General features: G+C 40.4%; 1 protein-coding gene across 3 annotated transcripts in view; it reads left to right on the top strand.

Annotated features, from left to right (window-relative positions):
* The window catches only part of Tsc1 (tuberous sclerosis 1 protein hamartin), a 442531-nt gene that overhangs the window by 74388 nt on the left and 349633 nt on the right, over nucleotides 1-18510 (top strand). For all 3 annotated transcript variants that reach the window (XM_067135484.2, XM_067135485.2, XM_067135482.2), the window contains one exon: nucleotides 10976-11093. In XM_067135484.2, the coding sequence (XP_066991585.2) occupies nucleotides 10976-11093 (118 nt within the window). The remainder of the gene's footprint in view (nucleotides 1-10975; nucleotides 11094-18510) is intronic.

Raw genomic sequence — 18510 nt, 5'->3', positions numbered from 1 at the left:
TCTTGCATCACTATGGTGCCAACTGCTGCTCGAATTGCTGCTGCACATGTAGTCCGCTGTGCCACAGCCATGCGCCGAATACGGCGGTCTTCCCTCTCTGTGGTGCCACGGGGACGTCTGGAGCCCGGTCTTCTTGTGAGTGTACCTTCTTGTGACCACTGCTGCCAGCATGCATGCACAGTGAAGACATTCCTGCCAAGTCATTCTGCAATAGCGTGGAAGGAAAATCCACCTTTCACATAACCCTATTATACGGCCTGGTTCAACCGCAGTTAGTTGTTGATACTGGCCTCTTCGTCATGAAGGTATTCTTGACCCATTCATAGTCGCTTCATCCAATCTCATAGGTAACTAATGCTCTCCCACAGTACAGCCTGTATTTAAAGCAAACCTGATGTACAATGTCATAGGGCTGTTACTAGCGCCACGCTAATCCAGTTTGCGGATATTAAAATCAGCGTCATCTTTCAGATGTATAAACATGTCTATCAACCATCGTTAATCTAGCACAACCCCTTCCTGGTGTTGGGATTTTGTTCCCGCAAGTGTAGTACAAAGATCATAATCGTCCATTTCTTTCATCCAACTCCTGCCAGGTTTGGGATCTTTGACACCTTTCCACCTTCTATTCAACCACAAGCAAGTCTTTTTCCTTGATGCAAGTGTGTAGTGGACTAGTATAACTTGGAAACAATTCTCTAAACCCATGGGTAAATATTGAAAATATAGAGCTCGATTAGTAGGTATTATTATTATTATTATTATTATTATTATTATTAATGTAGTTATGTACGACAGGTTGTCAGTATGGAATTATTTGGTATAAATCATGGTCGTATCTTTTATTATTTGTGTGTTGTATGACCAGTCATTTGTAACAGAACATATGAGGTTATGCCACGATACTTCTACTGTATGTTTATTAATACAACTTTATTTAATGTAAGAACACGTAATTAATAGTATATAATTTATTATTACCTGTAAATATGATGTATAAATCTGATATGTTGTGCATCACAGGGCAAGATACTAGAACACCGTACCTTTGTCACTTGAGTTTTACAGAATGTTCTATTCATTTGAATATAGGTTATTGGAGACTCGAGAAGATATGAGAAATCATTTTGTGTCATACTTTTCTGAAAGTCTTGCCAAGCAAGGTATATATAGAAGGGCAGTCTTGGTTTGTTGAGTTGTTAGCGAGAGTCGTTAGTTAAGTGTGTGAACTCTTGTTGTGTTGGTGCTGTTGTAGTGGTTATGTTGTGTTGGTACAAATGTTGCATAGTTGGTTGACATGCTAATGTGCAGTCGATTGAGTTCAAGATGGTGGTTCATTTGATGTGCTACTATTAAGGTGTATATAATTTGTAAATAAGAGTGTACACAATTGACAGCATCTCATGTGTGCATCTTTGTGAATACGACATCATTAACTGCGTTCCAATCCAACTATCTTCTAATTATACTATTCTCGATCATTTTCAGCCACCTTAGTCTGGGTCTCCCTCTTGTTTCCCTCATTATCTTGGTCTCCATCATCTGCTTTAGCATCCTTTCCTCTACCATCCCCTTACTGTGCCCAAATCATGTAAGTTCATCCCTGTCCATTGTGTCAAAGTTTTTCCACTGATTTCCTTCCTGATGTTCTCATTTTTTTCCCCCTGTCCTTTCTTGTCTTTTGTATCATCTTAAAAATTTCATTTCATTGGCCTAGATTTTATTCTCTTTTGTTTTTGAAAGTGTCCAGGTCTCTGCTGCATATTTCAGTATTGGACAATAGTATGTCTTATACACTCTTACATTTCATTGGTATTGTCTTCGCCGGGCTGAGTGGCTCAGACGGTTGAGGCGCTGGCCTTCTGACCCCAATTTGGCAGGTTCGATCCTGGATCAGTCTGGTGGTATTTGAAGGTGCTCAGATACGTCAGCCTCGTGTCGGTAGATTTACTGGCACGTAAAAGAACTCATGCAGGACAAAATTCCGGCAACTTGGCGTCTCCAAAAACCATGAAAGTAGTTAGTGGGACGTAAGGCAAATAACCTTACCCCTGTACTGCCTTCTTCCACACCAGGTTTCTCACACTCTGGTAGAATGCATTTCCATGTTGAATCTTTTTACTGATATCTGTGTGCAGCCAGGTATCCTGCGTCGGTTTGCCTCCCATGTACTTGGAGCTTTCACAATTTCAAGGTTTTGTCCCTTTATTTTTATATTTCCCTCCCCTTTCTCCCCTGGTCAACACCAGTGTCTTAATCTTTTCCACACTGATTTTCATTCCATAATTTTCAATAATCTCACTCAACATATCGAGTTGCCCTTGTACTTCCACTCAGTCGCCCCCCCCCCCCCCCCTGCCCACATTGTCATCTGCAAACAACTCCTTGTCCCCGTATTTTACCTTTGTCTCCTTCACAATTTTGTCCATAACCAATGTAAATAATATTGGTGACCGCACACTTCCTAGTTATAGTGCAGTTTCATTCCAAAACCCCTTTTTCCTTCCCACATGTGTCTGGACATTGTTGCAACGATTTTTCTACATTGCATGTTCATATTCTAACATTTGTTTTCCAATTTCTTTTTGTTGCATTGCTTTCCTCACCTTTGCTCTCTGTACACTATTGTAAGCCTTTTGCTAAATCAAGGATGTCATCACCGTATCTCTTCTGTCTTCATAATATTTTTTCATTAACTGTCTCACACTGAAGATGTTGCTTACATTCACAACATTTTTCCTTCAGATACATATAGGAGCGAGATGAAAGGAATTGCAATTGAGCTTTGGACATAGAGGTATGTCTGGTGCCATTGTATTCACTGAGACTGTAAATTCTGTATGATGATGTCACAGTTGACATGACCAATGTCCAAAGATGGATGCAGAATTTTTGCAAAGGAGAAATGGTTGTCCAACCCTTGTCCCGTTTCCATACGGGGCCGGGTACGAGATGAGATGAATCTGTCGAGGCGGGTTTTTTATGACCGGATGCCCTTCCTGACGTCAACCTCATCAGAGGAGTTAATGAGATTAAATGAATGACGTGATATATGATAGTAGGGAGAGGGTGAAACCCGGTGCTGGCACATAGTCTACTCCTGTCGAATAGCACCAAGGGGTCTGCTCAAGGCTTAACGTCCCCATCCGACGGGCGAATCACCATCAACAGCGTCATATGCCCTCACTCCATATGAGCACTGTGGAGAGGTTTAGAATTTAATCCAGGCTTTTGGCACGCAATCTAATGATTAGAAATTGTTTACCACCACCTCCCCTACCCTGCCGGCCAACATTTTGATGGTGAAATTTTTTCGACCAACGGAACTCGAACCGGCTAACCTCGGTGTCAGACCGTTTAGATTTCAGCGCCTTAACGATCATGGCCACCAGGCGGGCTTTTTGCAAAGGAGAAATCTCTGTGGATAATTGAGAACATAACAGTAGATCAACACCACCACTTGCATAAATGAACAAAGAAAGTCAGTGATATAATTCAAGCTGATTGTCGTATGTCCGTTTGTGCTGTAGGAGCACCAGATAAGAAATAGAAAAATAAACATTAAAATTTCCCTTCAGGAAAATCAAATGATCATAAATATGTTTTTCAGTAAAATGTTACATTTTGTTGCCTAGCAACCATGCATATTTTGATGTGAAATATTGATGGATGGCCATGACATACAGATCCATGGCCTCTACTTCTCTCAAGTTATGTAAGACAGTAAATTAATGCAGTATGGGAAATTGAATACACATTACAAGAACACACTGATATTAAACTATGATTCTGCACACGTTTATTGTACTTCATTATAGGTTCCAATTTTCCAATTACACACACATGCTTCCATTTTACCAGTCCTATTTCTCAGAGTTTATATACCTCCTCGACTGCCTGTGACAGTCAAGGCTTCTTAGATTTCTAACCTATAAAAACACAGGTTCTATACATCCTCCCACCTTGCAGTTTTAAAGTAACACAAAATTGCAACCTTTCCTAGTTTCCTCACAAGTTAAGTCTGTCAGATATTTTCACAGAAAGCTCCGATCTTGTAGTTGTATCTTCCTTCCAACCTCGGGCACCTTGGAGTCTTTTGGCTGGACGTCCAATGGAGAATCAGGTTCCACAAGCAGCTGCTTCATTGTTGCACACACCTCCAAAGGATAAAGGTGTTGAAGTGGCCTAATCCTTTCACCATGAGCAGTCCTTTCTCTCGCCACTCTTACGTTGCCATCTGCTCCTGGGTAGGTTTCTAACACCAGACCGAGGGGCCAGTTGATGACTTTCTTCACCCCGTCTGACTCGATCAGCCCAATTCCTCCCCCCTGTAGAGTTCCCGGCTTTTGCACCTTCTGATGGTCCAGCATGGCCAAATATTCATTCCGGAAATGCTGAGGGAAGTCATCTTGGAGCTTCTAAAGAAATCCCAGCCTTCTGATCAGGCTGCGGGCCTCCATTTCATCCAAGTGTACGACATAATTTCTTGGTAGACCTTGTACAAACATAGCTGGTGTCAATGGTTTCAGGGTCTCTGTTGTGTCTTCTGTGAAGGTCAATGGTCTAGCGTTTAATGTGGCTTCAGTCACACAGTATGGATTCCAACTCTTCAAAAGTTGCAACTTTACTGCCTAGGACTCTTTGCAGGAGTTCTTTTACCATGCGGATCAATCTCTCCCACCATCCCCACCCTACCATGGTGCAGCCGGATGGTTGAAGATCCACTTGATTTTCTGTACGCCAGACATAGCAATTATTTCCTGCCAATTCAGTTGTTTCAGGCTGTTTCTCGCACCTACAAAGTTGGCAAGCTCAAGGTGCACTGCTCGGTAGACAGCGCACGTGAATAGTACTATCCTTACTTATCTCCCGAGTGCAGGTATAAGGAACGTGCCATATCAGTGCCAGTCTCATCAAATACTGCTGCACATTTAACACAGTCTTTCAGTAATGGTGCAGAAGGGGCTTCAACCGGTTTGCTTTGACATAGTCTACATTTCCTCACTATGTTTTGTACCAATCTTGTGATGCCAATAATCCAGAACTTTTCCCTGATGTTGGTGATCATGATCTGGCAGCCATTTGACAGTGCTTCTCAAATAACATTCAATGGATTGTATGGATTATGATGTCATGAGGTAGAAGTATTGGGTGCTTGAATTCGTCTGGTTCATCGCTAAGCAATAACCTTGTTGAGACTCTAATCAGCCCATGTTGGTCTTTGAACGTGCCTTCGGGGTTTTGGATCATCATTTCTAAAGTGCTCAAACTGGATGCATTGTAACAGCATTATTTCCGCATTCTTTACTTCTTCGTAGTGAAGTTCTCCCGTCTGCTTGCTCGAACTGGCACAATTGTGTCGAAATCTCAGTATCCAAGCAATCATTCTTAGAATCTTCACATAGTTGGAAAAATAATGATCACCACTGAATCTTAAGTTGCTGCTGGAAACAGTGCACAAAGTCATCTTCTTTCTTTCCTTGTTCTGGAGCAACTGCGCCCACTGTGCGTTCTCTTCCTGAAGCCAGTCAGAGCCTTCACGCCATTGGCCGAGGAACAAAACCTTTGCATCACACTCTTTGGAAGGCAAGTCGACTGGATTGAGAGCACCTGGAATGTAGTTCCATTCATCTGGAAAGGTGTTTTGTCTGATCTGTCTGCATCTGTTCCTGACAAAGACATTCCAGTCATCTTCCCTCTTGATCCATGCGAGAACGACTGACGAATCACTCCAGCAGTATGTCTTACATCCTTCTATTCCTAAGCTATTCTTCACTTCATGGCACAATTTTGATGAAATAAGTGCTGCTATCAATTCAAGTCGAGGGATAGACCAGCCCTTTAAAGGTGCCACTCTTGCTTTGGCCTGTGTGAGACGCACGGTTGTCTTCCCATCATGCTCTGTATGAAAGAAAGCACAAGCAGTGTATGCTTTCTTGCTGGCATCACTGAAAACATGTAGCTTACTGTTTCTGGTTTAATCGTGACCTCTGCTAATCTTCATTTCACCCAACATTTCCCAAGCCAGCGCACATTTCTCAGCCATGCCAGAAATTTGCCCAATCTCTCTTTCGGCAGTTCTCCGCATCCCAAATGGTATTTAATCTCAAAGTTTCCTGTAGGAGCAATTTCGGCACTAACATCGTTGGACTAGCAAAATCGAGAGGATCGAAGACTTTCTGAGCAATGGATAGCAGCATACGTTTTGTAATTTGGTTATTGGTGAATCCTATAGTAAAGACATCACAGAAAATCTCGTCCGCATTTGTTTCCCACAGTAGTCCCAGCAATGGTACTGTACTGCTTCCAGTCTTTTCTGTGTCCTTATGAAGTTGTGTACTAGTCCATCCTCAGAGCTCAAATTTTGTGGTGGATATCAGTTCCTTTGCTTCTTCGATGAATTTTCTTAACTCCTGCTCAGAATGAACACGTGTAACGCATTTATCAGCGTAGAATGATTTCTTCAGTTTTTCAGCTGTTTCCTTTACTTCCTCCGGTGCCTGTTGGAAGTGATGATGCAGAGTAGCACTTAGAAAGAAAGGACTTGGTACAAGCCCAAATACCACCCTACAATGTTTTAATGTTGTAACTCCTTGCGAGTCACAGCTTTTCCACCAGAGAAATTTCAAAAACTGTCGATCCTCGTGGGCTACGCTCTTCTGTAGAAATGCTTTGGCTATGTCCGCAGTAACTCCAATTGCATTCTTTCTAAACTGAAATAGTAGATTCGGAATCAATTATATTAAATTTGGTCTTGTTTCCAAGCAAGAATTCAGCGAGTTGCCTCGAGTATCTCAAGAAGAGGCATCAAATACTGGGCGTATCTTTGTTGTATCACTAGATTCCTTTATCACTGCATGGTGTGGGAGTTAATATCCTGACCTGCTGTCCTCTGCATCTGGAACCATTTCTATGTTGCCATCTTTCATGGTATTCATTAAGGTTATTAATTCTGAAAAAATGTCTTGTCACTGACTAGTCTTTTCTCAGCCGTTGTCGTCCGATTATCGGTTAACTCAGGATGTCCTTCCTTCCATGGCAAGCAGACTTCATATCTGTTATCTTCGTCTGTAGATAGCTGCAACAATTCTGAAATCTCTTCTTTTCATGCCTTCGATTTCAGCTCTGCTTGGTCTTGAATTCCTATGATGTCTAGTTTCCACAGATCCCATAAACTGAAATTCATAATTAGTGAGCCCACCACTTGTCCACCTTTTATATTCTTTCTGCATCCCATGATAGTCCATCCTAACAGTGTCTCAATTGCCATAATATCATCAATTTTCATGGTATTGCCAGTCCAACGTTTACCAAGGACATCTGTTCCTAATAGAATGTCAATACCTGGTGCATTGTGACCTTGATCTGTGAGTGTGATGTCGCTTCTTTCAACTGCGGAAATATTTTCTTATTCTTCAGTCGAGGAACAAAATTACATATTTTACTTTGATCTAACACTGTCACTGAACATTCATATTTCTGGTCTGAGCTTCATAATTTGATATCGTAGACCTTATGTTCCCGCTCCCTCAACTCGCCTCCACGAAAGAGGTTATGGCTTAATGTCTCTTCCCCTAAACATTTCAGATTGAATTCTCTGGGTATGTGATCTACAATGTATGATCTCTGTGAGCTGGAATTTAGAAGAACCCTTGCCTAGCGTGTCGTCCTACCAGTGACTATAGTTACGATAAGTGTCTGTAGCAATGTCTGTCCTCCCTGCTGAGATAGTAAACTGTCTGTTCCATTGGTTTGTGAATCCCTGGGTGTATTGTTGGACACTGATCTTTCTTCCGTACACAACTGTGGACACATTATTGTAACATGACGCTTATCACTGATCAAACATTTCACGAAACATTTACATTCCTTAGCATTGTGCCCTGCTTTAAGACACACTGACATCTTGCCTTTTGCTTTAGCAAATTCTTCTTGGCCTCTACCGTTAACTTCATGGCATTAAAACACACTACAGAAGTATGGAATGATTTATCACACCGTAAACATGCATCCTTAGTAGAACACTCTCGCATATTTCTCCCGGGTAACTCCTAAGGTTTCCAAAGCTCGCATTTGAGTTTCTAGTTTATCGTGTAAAGTGCTCAGTGACACACTTTCCCCCCTAGTAGCTTGATTTAGAACAAGGGACAAAAGCTCACATATATAAATTTCAATAAGGAGGTCATTCTTTGCAAACCGAGGTTTTAACTGTTCAGTAGCATGACGATAATTGGCGCATGATGGAGAGAAACATTCCACCCGTTCCCTAGCTTTCGAACCATGTACCCTCAATTGCAAAAGATATTGAAATTTATCATCATCGTCTCAAGATTTGTTGGCATCAATTTTATTAAATTGGCCCCAAAATCCAAGCCAGTTCTTTACATTTCCGTAGAATTTCATAAGTTCCAGTTTGGGGAGACGGAAATTTCTGTTAGGCGACTGTACTATGGCACTATTTATCTCGTAGACCTGGTCTGCTGCTACAGAATGAACTTTCATAACATTTTCATACCTTGTTTTGATGATAATATACTCATCTCTGTAGGTTTCTACGTCATCGTAATCTTTCTGGTAGGCTTCCTCTTCTGCTTTGCTCTCACATAACCAAGATTCACAGATATCTTCATCCAGTTTGAAGAAGTAACTGCCTTATCTTCCAGTATGTTGAACGATGACTCCAGTTCCACTTTATCCATGGTATTTTCCTGTAGATTTTGTTTCACTTGGCTGATAACCCGTGTAAATATGCGTCTCACTTGCGATCTTTCTTCAATTTTTCCCGTCCTGTCATGGTTGCCATTATGTAAGAGAGTAATTATTGCAGTATGGAAAATTGAATACACATTACAAGAATGCACTGATATTAAACTATGATTCTGCAAATGTTTATTGTCCCTAATTACATATTCCAGTTTTCTTAACACACACATGCTTCCATTTTACCAGTCCTATTTTTCAGAGTTTATATACATCCTTTACTACCCGTGACAGTCAGTGCTTCCTAGATTTCTAACTTATAATAAAACTGGTTCTACACAGCACTGTTACTAAGTAACACTACGTCTCACGTTTTGTTCCATGACGCTATTTGGTTCATAAAGTTTCGGATGACCCCCAAGGACTTAGGCATATTTGTCAAAAGAAGTGTACGAGGACGGTTTGAAAAGTTCTTGGAATCACCGCTAGATGTCAGTTCTAGAGCAACGAGGTTCCCGTGCAATAATTGCACATCCTTTGTGAGTGAACACGTGGCGTGTCAGTGCTCTAGCTGCAGGAGTGTGGTAGTGACGACTCTTTGTTGTTGTTCCCGCGTAGTGATTTGTGACAATGGAAAAAATTGAGATTCGAGCAGCGATTAAATACTTTGTAAAGAAAGGTATGAAAGCAAAGGAAATTCATGCCGACTTTCTGAATACACTGGGGGACTCGGCTCCTTCATTTTCAACTGTTGCCGAGTGGACCAGCAAGTTTAAATTTGGTCGGGAGAGCTTGGATGATGATCTGCGTAGTGGACGGCCAAAAAGTGTTACGACCCCAGAATTTATCGCAAAAGTGCATAAAATGGTCATGGAGGATCGTCGACGGAAAGTGCGGGAGATTGCTGAAGCTGTAGGGATGTCTTCTGAATGGGTATATTATATTTTAACCAAAGAATTGGGTATGAAAAAATTATCCGCAATATGGGTGCCACGGCTCTTTACATTGGACAATAAACGCACCAGATTGGAAATGTCCGAACAAAGTCTGGCCCGTTTTCAGTGCAACCAACAAGAGTTTTTGCGCCGGTTTGTGACCACAGATGAAACTTGGGTCCACTACTATACTCCAGAGACAAAACAGCAGTCAAAGCAGTGGAAACATGCTGATTCACCACCACCAAAAAAAGGTCGGAAAGGTCATGGCCTAAGTTTTCTGGGATGCAAAAGGCATTCTGCTGATAGGTTATCTTCCTACTGGCCAAACAATTACGCGGCAATACTATGCAAACCCCCTAGACCAACTACAGGAAAAGATACGCGAAACAAGGCCTGGTTTGGCAAGGAAAAAGGTCATCTTTCATCAGGACAACGCTCCGCCGCACACAAGTGTTATTGCCATGGCAAAACTTCATGAACTGGGGTACGAATTGTTGCCACATCTACCTTATTCACCTGATTTGGCACCATCAGACTTTCATCTATTCCCCAAGCTGAAAATTTTCCTCGGTGGACGGAGATTTTCTACAAGGGAAGAACTGACAGCAGAATTGGAGAGGTATTTTGCAGGCCTGGAGGAATCTCATTTTCGAGATGGGATCAAGGCATTGGAACATCGCTGGACCAAATGCATTAGTCTACAGGGAGACTATGTTGAAAAATAAGAGCATTTCCACGAGGTAAAATACTTAATTCTAGTACATTCTGAGAACTTTTCAAACCACCTACGTACAGTTGGGATCACAGCAACACATGCTATTACACTATATGAAAACTTCACATGCAATTTGAAAACCCTGCAGCCCCGATTTTGCACCCTCTGCCATTTCCCTTTGTGTACTTGAAGAACATCTTTCCTGTTTTATAGAAGAGGATTGAAGGAATTGTCCCATTCAGGTTGATTATGTTTCAGATGTGAAAGATGGTTGCTTGTTGTATTGTGGTAGTTTACGTGGAGAGAATTGTCTAGTTTCTTAGGCTTTCCAAATCTCCATCTGATTTATTTCTTTCAAACTACATAGCAATATACAAACATTGAAGTTGTTAGCAGCCAGTGCATAGCATGTTATGTTATTTAATTTTATGTTCTAGAAATTATTCTTTCTTTTCTAATCGAAGATCAGATGTTTCTTGAAAATATCTGATTTGATGGCAGTTGTTTCTACAAGGGCATAAAGTACTATCTTTCTCTTTTATCTTTTTGCACACAGTAAATATGGTAGCATGTGTCTATTAGTTATGCAGTGAGAAAGATACTTTCCTGCTTTTAATTACAGTAAGAGAATCATGGCTTGTGAATGGCTTGTTCGAGTACTACCTGGCCACAAGCTCCATGCGCCCAGTGGATATTCTGGTTGGTGTTCGGGAGCCACATGATAAACATCTCTTTGACAAGTAAGTACCCTTTTTGTGTGTGTGTGATTTTAATGACAGTTTTGTAAAGAAGAGGACAGTTGTTAATCTGTTGTGCAGTTGTCAAATCCAAGTTAAGAAATTGCTTTCAATTTGTTCAGAATGTACTTTTGTGATCCCCCATCATCTTATCTCATGGCATTTACATAAAGCTTGGATAGCTGATGTTATGAAAAATATTTTTTCTGAGGTGGAGTCATCAGTTACTTAAAGGAGTACCATACTGGCAATATAGTTCGGCTTCCTCCTGCATCCCTTTCACGACTAGGAGGTAGAATGATTTTAGCTGTTTCTCCCCCAAGAATACTCTGTATGATATTAAGATCAGTCACGAGCTACGAGAATGTGAATTTATCTCCTGGTGTTCACTACCACAAAAAGAACTTCGAGTGCAACTTTACAAAGGGTATACACCAGCAAACTCATGGGTGCAAATCATACTGGACTGTCTTGTAATGACTGGAGAGAGGCTATAAAGATGACTGCTAATGTTTTTGTGGTGTGCTCAGTGCCCAGTAGATCCCCGAAAACAACCTCTGTCAGCATTGCCACAGAGAGAAAGAATTTCTTGGTAATGCCTTGTGATTCTGCAGGCACAGAAAGCTTCTGAGGAACATGCGGCACCACCATATCAGATCCTTCATCGCCAAGAAACTGAGAAAGAATGGATTCAGTGTACATGAGGAGGTACACAGACTGGCCATAAACGATAGTTCGCAGAGAATTGATGTCATAGCCTTTAAAGACAACAGTTCTCAGGGATTCATTTTAGATCTGACTGTTAGGCTTGAGCACCATAGCAGTCGGACAGAGAAGGTCAATCTTGAAAAAATGAAAAATTATGAACCCACTATCACTTACTAAAAATCTAAATACCACCTTCAAAAAATCGAAGTAATAAGGTTAATGGTCGTAGCTCATGGTATACTGTACCTAGTCACTTTGCCACAACGTGGAAGCACCTCAAACTTCCATTAAAGCGCATCCCTGAAATCTTGACTAGTCCTCCAAGGCACCATCAAGATCCTGAGACACCTCTACAGCAAGGAAATATCACACTAGTTATAGTGTAATATATCTTAATTACAGTTTAGATATTTCCTTAAGAGAACATTATAGATACAATTTAATATGTATTACCCTGTTTTAATGACAGCCTGTAAATACAAGTAGTTGGTTCCTCAATAAATGGAAATATACACAGGGTATGTCAATACTTTACTGACAAAAAAAAAAAATAAGGGATGCTCTTGGTGTTAGGTTAAGAAGGATGGTGCAATTGGATTAGTGGAGAAAATTTTTCTTTTTGAGAAATGAGGTTAATTTGTTACTTCCAGGTGCACGATTCAAATTGACGAACTTGCCATATTTGCTATGCAAGAGAGCCAGCTGCTGCCTCTTGTGTGTTAGAGGAGGGAAGGGAGGTGGGAAGGGGGAGGCAGATGTAAAGCTTGGTGCGAATGCACAAGTTTCTTGTTCGTTTCGCTTAGTCACTTCCCAGTCCTATAGAGCGTTCCAACCTTAAATTGCAGTACATCAGTAATGGGATAATTCCGTCTCTTTCCTTCTCCCATGTTTTGCGGGTAGCGCTGTCCTACTCTAATGCAGAGGGGTTTGCCAAATATCCGTGAATCAGAATGTTATCGGTTAAAATATCGTGTTATGTACAGAATTTCAAGGTGCATTTGATGCCGTTAACAGAGGTGCCAACTGTTACGGATTATCCGGAATTATTACGGATTTCCCCGGACGATTACGGCATTACGGTCCGAGGGTAAATGATTACGGAAAAGCGACATTACAAGGAAAATATAATTTCTACGAAAAAAATAAGGAAACAAGGAGAATTAAATCTTTTCGAGCATTGGTACTCGACTCTCTTCGTTTAAAATTTTGTGAGTTGGCAACGATACTTATTCGATCGTCACTTCCTTCTGCTACCCGTGAGCATCGTGAAATTCATTGTGAATTAAGTAACTCTACTCTTCTATTCACTAAAAAATGTAATCTTGTATTATAACAGTATTGACGTCAGAAAAGTTGGATGGCGCAGCCACGCGGTAGAATTTTGAAGCTGCAACATAGTGACTGGTGAGATTTATTTACATGGCGAAGCATTGACGTCGTGATGGAAACAGAAAGAAAATTGTCAAATTTGAGGAGGTACTGCTCTGTATACGGTTGCAAATCGTATAAAACGGATGCGAAATCTGTTCACTACTTTCCTGTACAAAAAGTTCAGAGAGAAAGATGGGTTTCCGCGCTGTCAATTGGAAAACGCGTTACGCGATATATGACAGTGTGCAGTCTGCATTCTTGTGAAGACGACTTCTTTCCACAGCGTAGGTATCGGTACTATTTATTGTACTCATTGATACTTATTGTCTCTAATTTGTATTCACAAAAATTTAGCTACATCAAAAATACTGATAAACTTGTAGCCTAATACTTCTGTGCTGCACATAGAATGTAATCCGCTCTTTGTAAACTTCTTCATATGTGTAACAGCAGACAGTAAATTAACTATCTACATGTGAGTAATATCTTTAACTGGTAGTAATTAAGCGCTGCATTTAAATTGCCTATAAAATACTTCTAACAATGAAAGAAAACATGTAGTATTTTTCCATCATAAATTAACTTTTTTTTGCTATTTGTTTTACGTCACACCGACACAGATAGGTCTTATGGCGACGATGGGAAAGGAAAGGTCTAGGAATGGGAAGGAAGCGGCCGTGGCCTTAATTAAGGTACAGCCCCAGCATTTGCCTGGTGTGAAAATGGGAAACCACGGAAAACCACCTTCAGGGCTGCCGACAGTGGGGTTCGAACCCACTATCTCCCGGATGCGAGCTCACAGCTTTACGATCCTAACCGCACGGCCAACTCGCCCGGTCATCTTAAATTAGAAGCCATAACCTAATTATTTGGTAGAATTGGACAAACCAAGTATTCTTCAACCCCAAACAGCTGTGACTGTAGAGGTTATAGTACTCTTAAATTATAATTTTCCAACTTTGGTCTGCATATTCTGTAGGTAGTTATAATTTTTATACTTATTATTGTCGGTTCTAAGTTCTAAATTTTGTGCTGATGGTAAAAATGGAAGAACATTAAGTTAATGTGGGCTGTTCCAACACAAGCCTGTATAAAGCCTAGGATTTATTTGCTTTACAACATTTACTTAGTAGAATTATTATTTTCTTTCTTCCCCAAGATTACAGTTTACAAAACAGGTAACTCCCCCGTCACGTGGCTAAGGCTTTGGCATGGACCAAATCAACAAGAAATTACTCCATAACCTCTAATAGTGGAAAATTACAGTAGCTTAACTGTTAAGGTGAATCAGCGTGTCAACGGTAACATTTCTCTGACAAACCCGCTTTATATATACAGTTGCACTTCACATTTTCACCTACTTGTTCAAGACAACATTAACTTTGTGCGGTTTTGAATCGATGTGGGATGATTGTAAAGACAACGCTACAACACCAGTTTCATCTTCTGTTTCAAACTTTTTACCTACACATATCGAGTAATTACGCTTGAATATTTCTTCCCCTTCCATTAACGGACGCGTGAAATCTCCGACAACTCTCAACAGTCGCGCATACGACACCAAAGACATTTTGAACACTTAATAAATCCTACAGACGCACACTCGATCACTGTCATGTTTACTTCCCGTCACTATCTCGCCGCCATATTGGAAACAGCTGACCGTAAGCTCCTCCCCCGTTTCGGACGTCAATTAAGTGTACCTGACATTAAGTCTCCAACAGAAAGAGTTTTCAGTGTTAATAGGAAAAACAGAATGACTTCAGGCCTACAATAATCACACCTACACTGGAATCGCTTATTGTTCATAAGGTGAAAATGTCCTCACAGGGGGAAGAATGCTACGAGAAAAATCCCACACAAAAGCACCTGCTGCGTGGGGAGACAATTTACAAAGAATGTTTTATGACAGAACTAACTGGTAATGTGCAAATTTATGGTATAATAGGATATATCTCAGAATAGATTGTTGTTGGGAAGGGTAAAGAGGGTGACATTATCCAGAAGGGATGAGTGTGCTTTGGATCTGACTCCAAAAAGTTTTCGAAGGGTAGGGGAGGGGAATTACGGAAAATCCATTTCAAAGGTTGGCACCTTTGTAATAGGATATATCTTAGAATAGATTGTTGTTGGGAAGGGCAAAGAGGGTGACATTATCCAGAAGGGATGAGTGTGCTTTGGATCTGACTCCAAAAAGTTTTCGAAGGGAAGGGGAGGGGAATTACGGAAAATCCATTTCAAAGGTTGGCACCTTTGCGTTAACCTTTTCACTGCTAATATTGTGAGCGACTATCCGAAACCTCGGTGCTGAATTATTTTTTAAAAATGAAATGCCTCACAATACATGAAAAATATGAAAATTGTGCAAGATATTTCACATGAACTGGCAAATAATTCCAGAACAGATTTCATTTTTATTTTTTTCTCACAAAAATTAACAACACAAAAAATCAGGGTTGTCCATGTGAGCCAAAAATACACTTTCCTATAAAAAATTCTATATTCCATTTGCACAAGCGCTAAATTCTCACCAAATTAGACAACACTCTTTTAACAGTTACGAATGTGAGACATTTTTAGCTATTTTTCAAATCAGGGTTGTCCATAATAGTCAAAGTACTCACTGGTCATCGCCTTGAATAGATCGGTTATGACTAATTATTTCATAATAAAAAGCAATCAAGGAACATTTCACTATTACAGTAATGTAACAAAAATTCAGTTTAAGCCAGGGTTGGCCAAAATAAGAAATGTAGTGAAAACACCAAGTTCTAAAATATCAACTCACCTAATTTACACCAAATTGTTTCATAATTTACAACAGACACTCCAATGTACCGTCTTCAAAACTTCACTAATGTGTGGTATATTTCGAAGCAGGGGTGAACACAGAGGGCCACGTCACATTTGATGCACATGTACCGGGTTTCTCGCCTCTTCTTTTCGCCAGTTGTTGTGTTGGAGCAGACATGGCAGCATCTTGTAGGAAATTTCTTCTTTGGAGTAGGCTGTACAGGGGATGGGAAATGTCTCTCCGTTAGTCTGAGTGGTTGGTCACCAGATGTAGGACGTCCTCTTTTACTGGTTTGTCTAGATACATGGTACTTCTGGATGAGTTCCCTTATAAGCTGTAGCTGGAAATCTGCTAGTGATATGTTCTGTCCTGTTTTGACATTGAAGAGGGCATGAGAATTTAGAACAGTGATGTCCAGCTGGTGGAAAAAGAACTTTCGGTACCATTTCATTGACTTCCGCACACATTCTATAGAACTGATCATCAAGTCTGACCGGTCAACAGGACCCATATACTTATTATACTCAACAACGCAATGGGGTTTCTCTACAGGCAGTCTTGTCTGTCTGTCTGTCTGTCTGTCTTCCCTGTAGGTATCATTTTGTCTGTATGTCGCGTGGTCAGCATACAAACTTCCCTACGATCGAACCACCTGATGGCAATCATGTTATCTGTCGCTTTTGATTCAGTTTGTCCTTTCTTCAATTTTGTAGTAAATTTCGGCATACCCCTCCTGTTTCTCCTGACGGTACCACATGTGTTGGTTTTGTTTTTGTGTAGGTGATCGTACAGTTGTGGACTTGAATACCAGTTATCTATCCACAGTGTATGTCCTTTCTGCAAGTACCTTTCAATTAGCGTCAGGACAGCTGCACCTGATACCCCAAATTCACGTTCAGGAATTATTTCTGTAGTTGACCCTGTGTAAACAATAAAATCCAGCACGTAACCGGTCTCACAATCGCAGATAACAAATGTCTTTATTCCAAATCTGTGTCTCTTAGATGGGATAAACTGAATGAATGGAAGCCTGCCTTTGAAAAGCGTCAAACTTTCATCAATGCAAATGTTTTCAAATGGGGGTGAACGTTTCTCTGAATTTGTTTCTGAGATGTTCAATTACAGGTTTTATTTTATATAGCCGGTCACCTTCAGGCTGACTGTTGTTGTCATTGAAATGTAACAACCGCAATAGTAAGAGGTACCTGTCTCTAGACATGAAATCCGAGAACTGCGAGGTCATTATTAGAGGATCAGTTGACCAGTATTCAAGAATTGTAAGTTTCTTCATTCTTGCCATAAGCATTGTCACGGCAAAAAAGACGTACAGTTCTTCAGGTGTGGTTTCCCTCCATTTCTGTAGCCTTGAACTTGGAGTCGGTGGCATTGTTTGCGTAACAAATGCAAAGTACTTGTTTGTTTCAACTCCTATATGCTCCATGATTTCTCGTGAAAAGAAGCACTGAAATACATCTAAAACCGCTGGTTCATCATGAATCACACCGAATGGTATACCCGATGAACTGTCATCAAAAGTGTGTATTACAGGACTAAACATATTACCCATGCGCCATTGAAATAAATCAGGTTCGGAACGAATTCTTTTCCTGGTTTGTGGAGCTGGTACTTGAGGCTCAGCACTATCACTGTCAACACTGTCACTAGAACTGTAATCACTACCCAAATCACTGATATCTGAGTACTCATCTTCCGATTCAAGGGTATTCACAGCTTCTATAAGTTCGAACTCGGAAAGAATGCGCCGTCCGCTACTTGAAGCCATTTTTGCAAACCCTGGATACAGGTGCTTTGCGGGACTGCCAACCTAGGTTGCGCGCTGAGCTGAGTGCATTATTTCAGATATTTGACCGTAGATAGCGTTAAAATGCAGTCTCCGTTTTGACTGATGGCCCATTATACTGCTAAAAGATGTAGCTTGCTGCCTCTCAAGTTTGAAAAACAAAGTAAACTCCAAAGGTATATATTTCCTGTTCAGAACTTTAGCTAAAGTTACCGACAAGATATCTCGGGCGCAGCAAGGACGTGACGCATTACCGCGCCCGAGATATCTCGGGCGTAGCAGTGTAAAGGTTAACAAAAAAAATGTAAAAAAATAATTTAGTGTAAAAATGGTAATATAATGGAAAGTTTCGCCAAATGCTAAATCTACATCAAAGAAAGGATAGTAAGTTCCACCTTTTCAATACTATATATTGTGTGAAAGTTTTACATTACAGTTAAAATATCACAACTTTTGTACATTCGGTACTGGTTTCGACAGATTCTCTGTCATCATCAGCCAAGGATAATTGTACAAAGACAAGTATAAATCATGACTCTTATGGTGTGATTACAATGGTGAATTAAAAATATACATTGTGTGGTTAAAATAGTGTATATATATATATATATATATATATAGATAGATAGATTGAAGGTTAGTAAAATGAGAATAGTCATATTTCTATAAGGTGTACATCTTATTATTTCTAATTAAAAGAATAACTTGTTGAGAGAAATTCTGTTTTTGTAATATATAGTTATAGT

The sequence above is a fragment of the Anabrus simplex genome, chromosome 1 (assembly GCF_040414725.1).
Source record: "Anabrus simplex isolate iqAnaSimp1 chromosome 1, ASM4041472v1, whole genome shotgun sequence".
Taxonomy (NCBI): Eukaryota; Metazoa; Arthropoda; class Insecta; order Orthoptera; family Tettigoniidae; genus Anabrus; species Anabrus simplex.
This window is presented reverse-complemented; position numbering and strand designations above follow the sequence as displayed.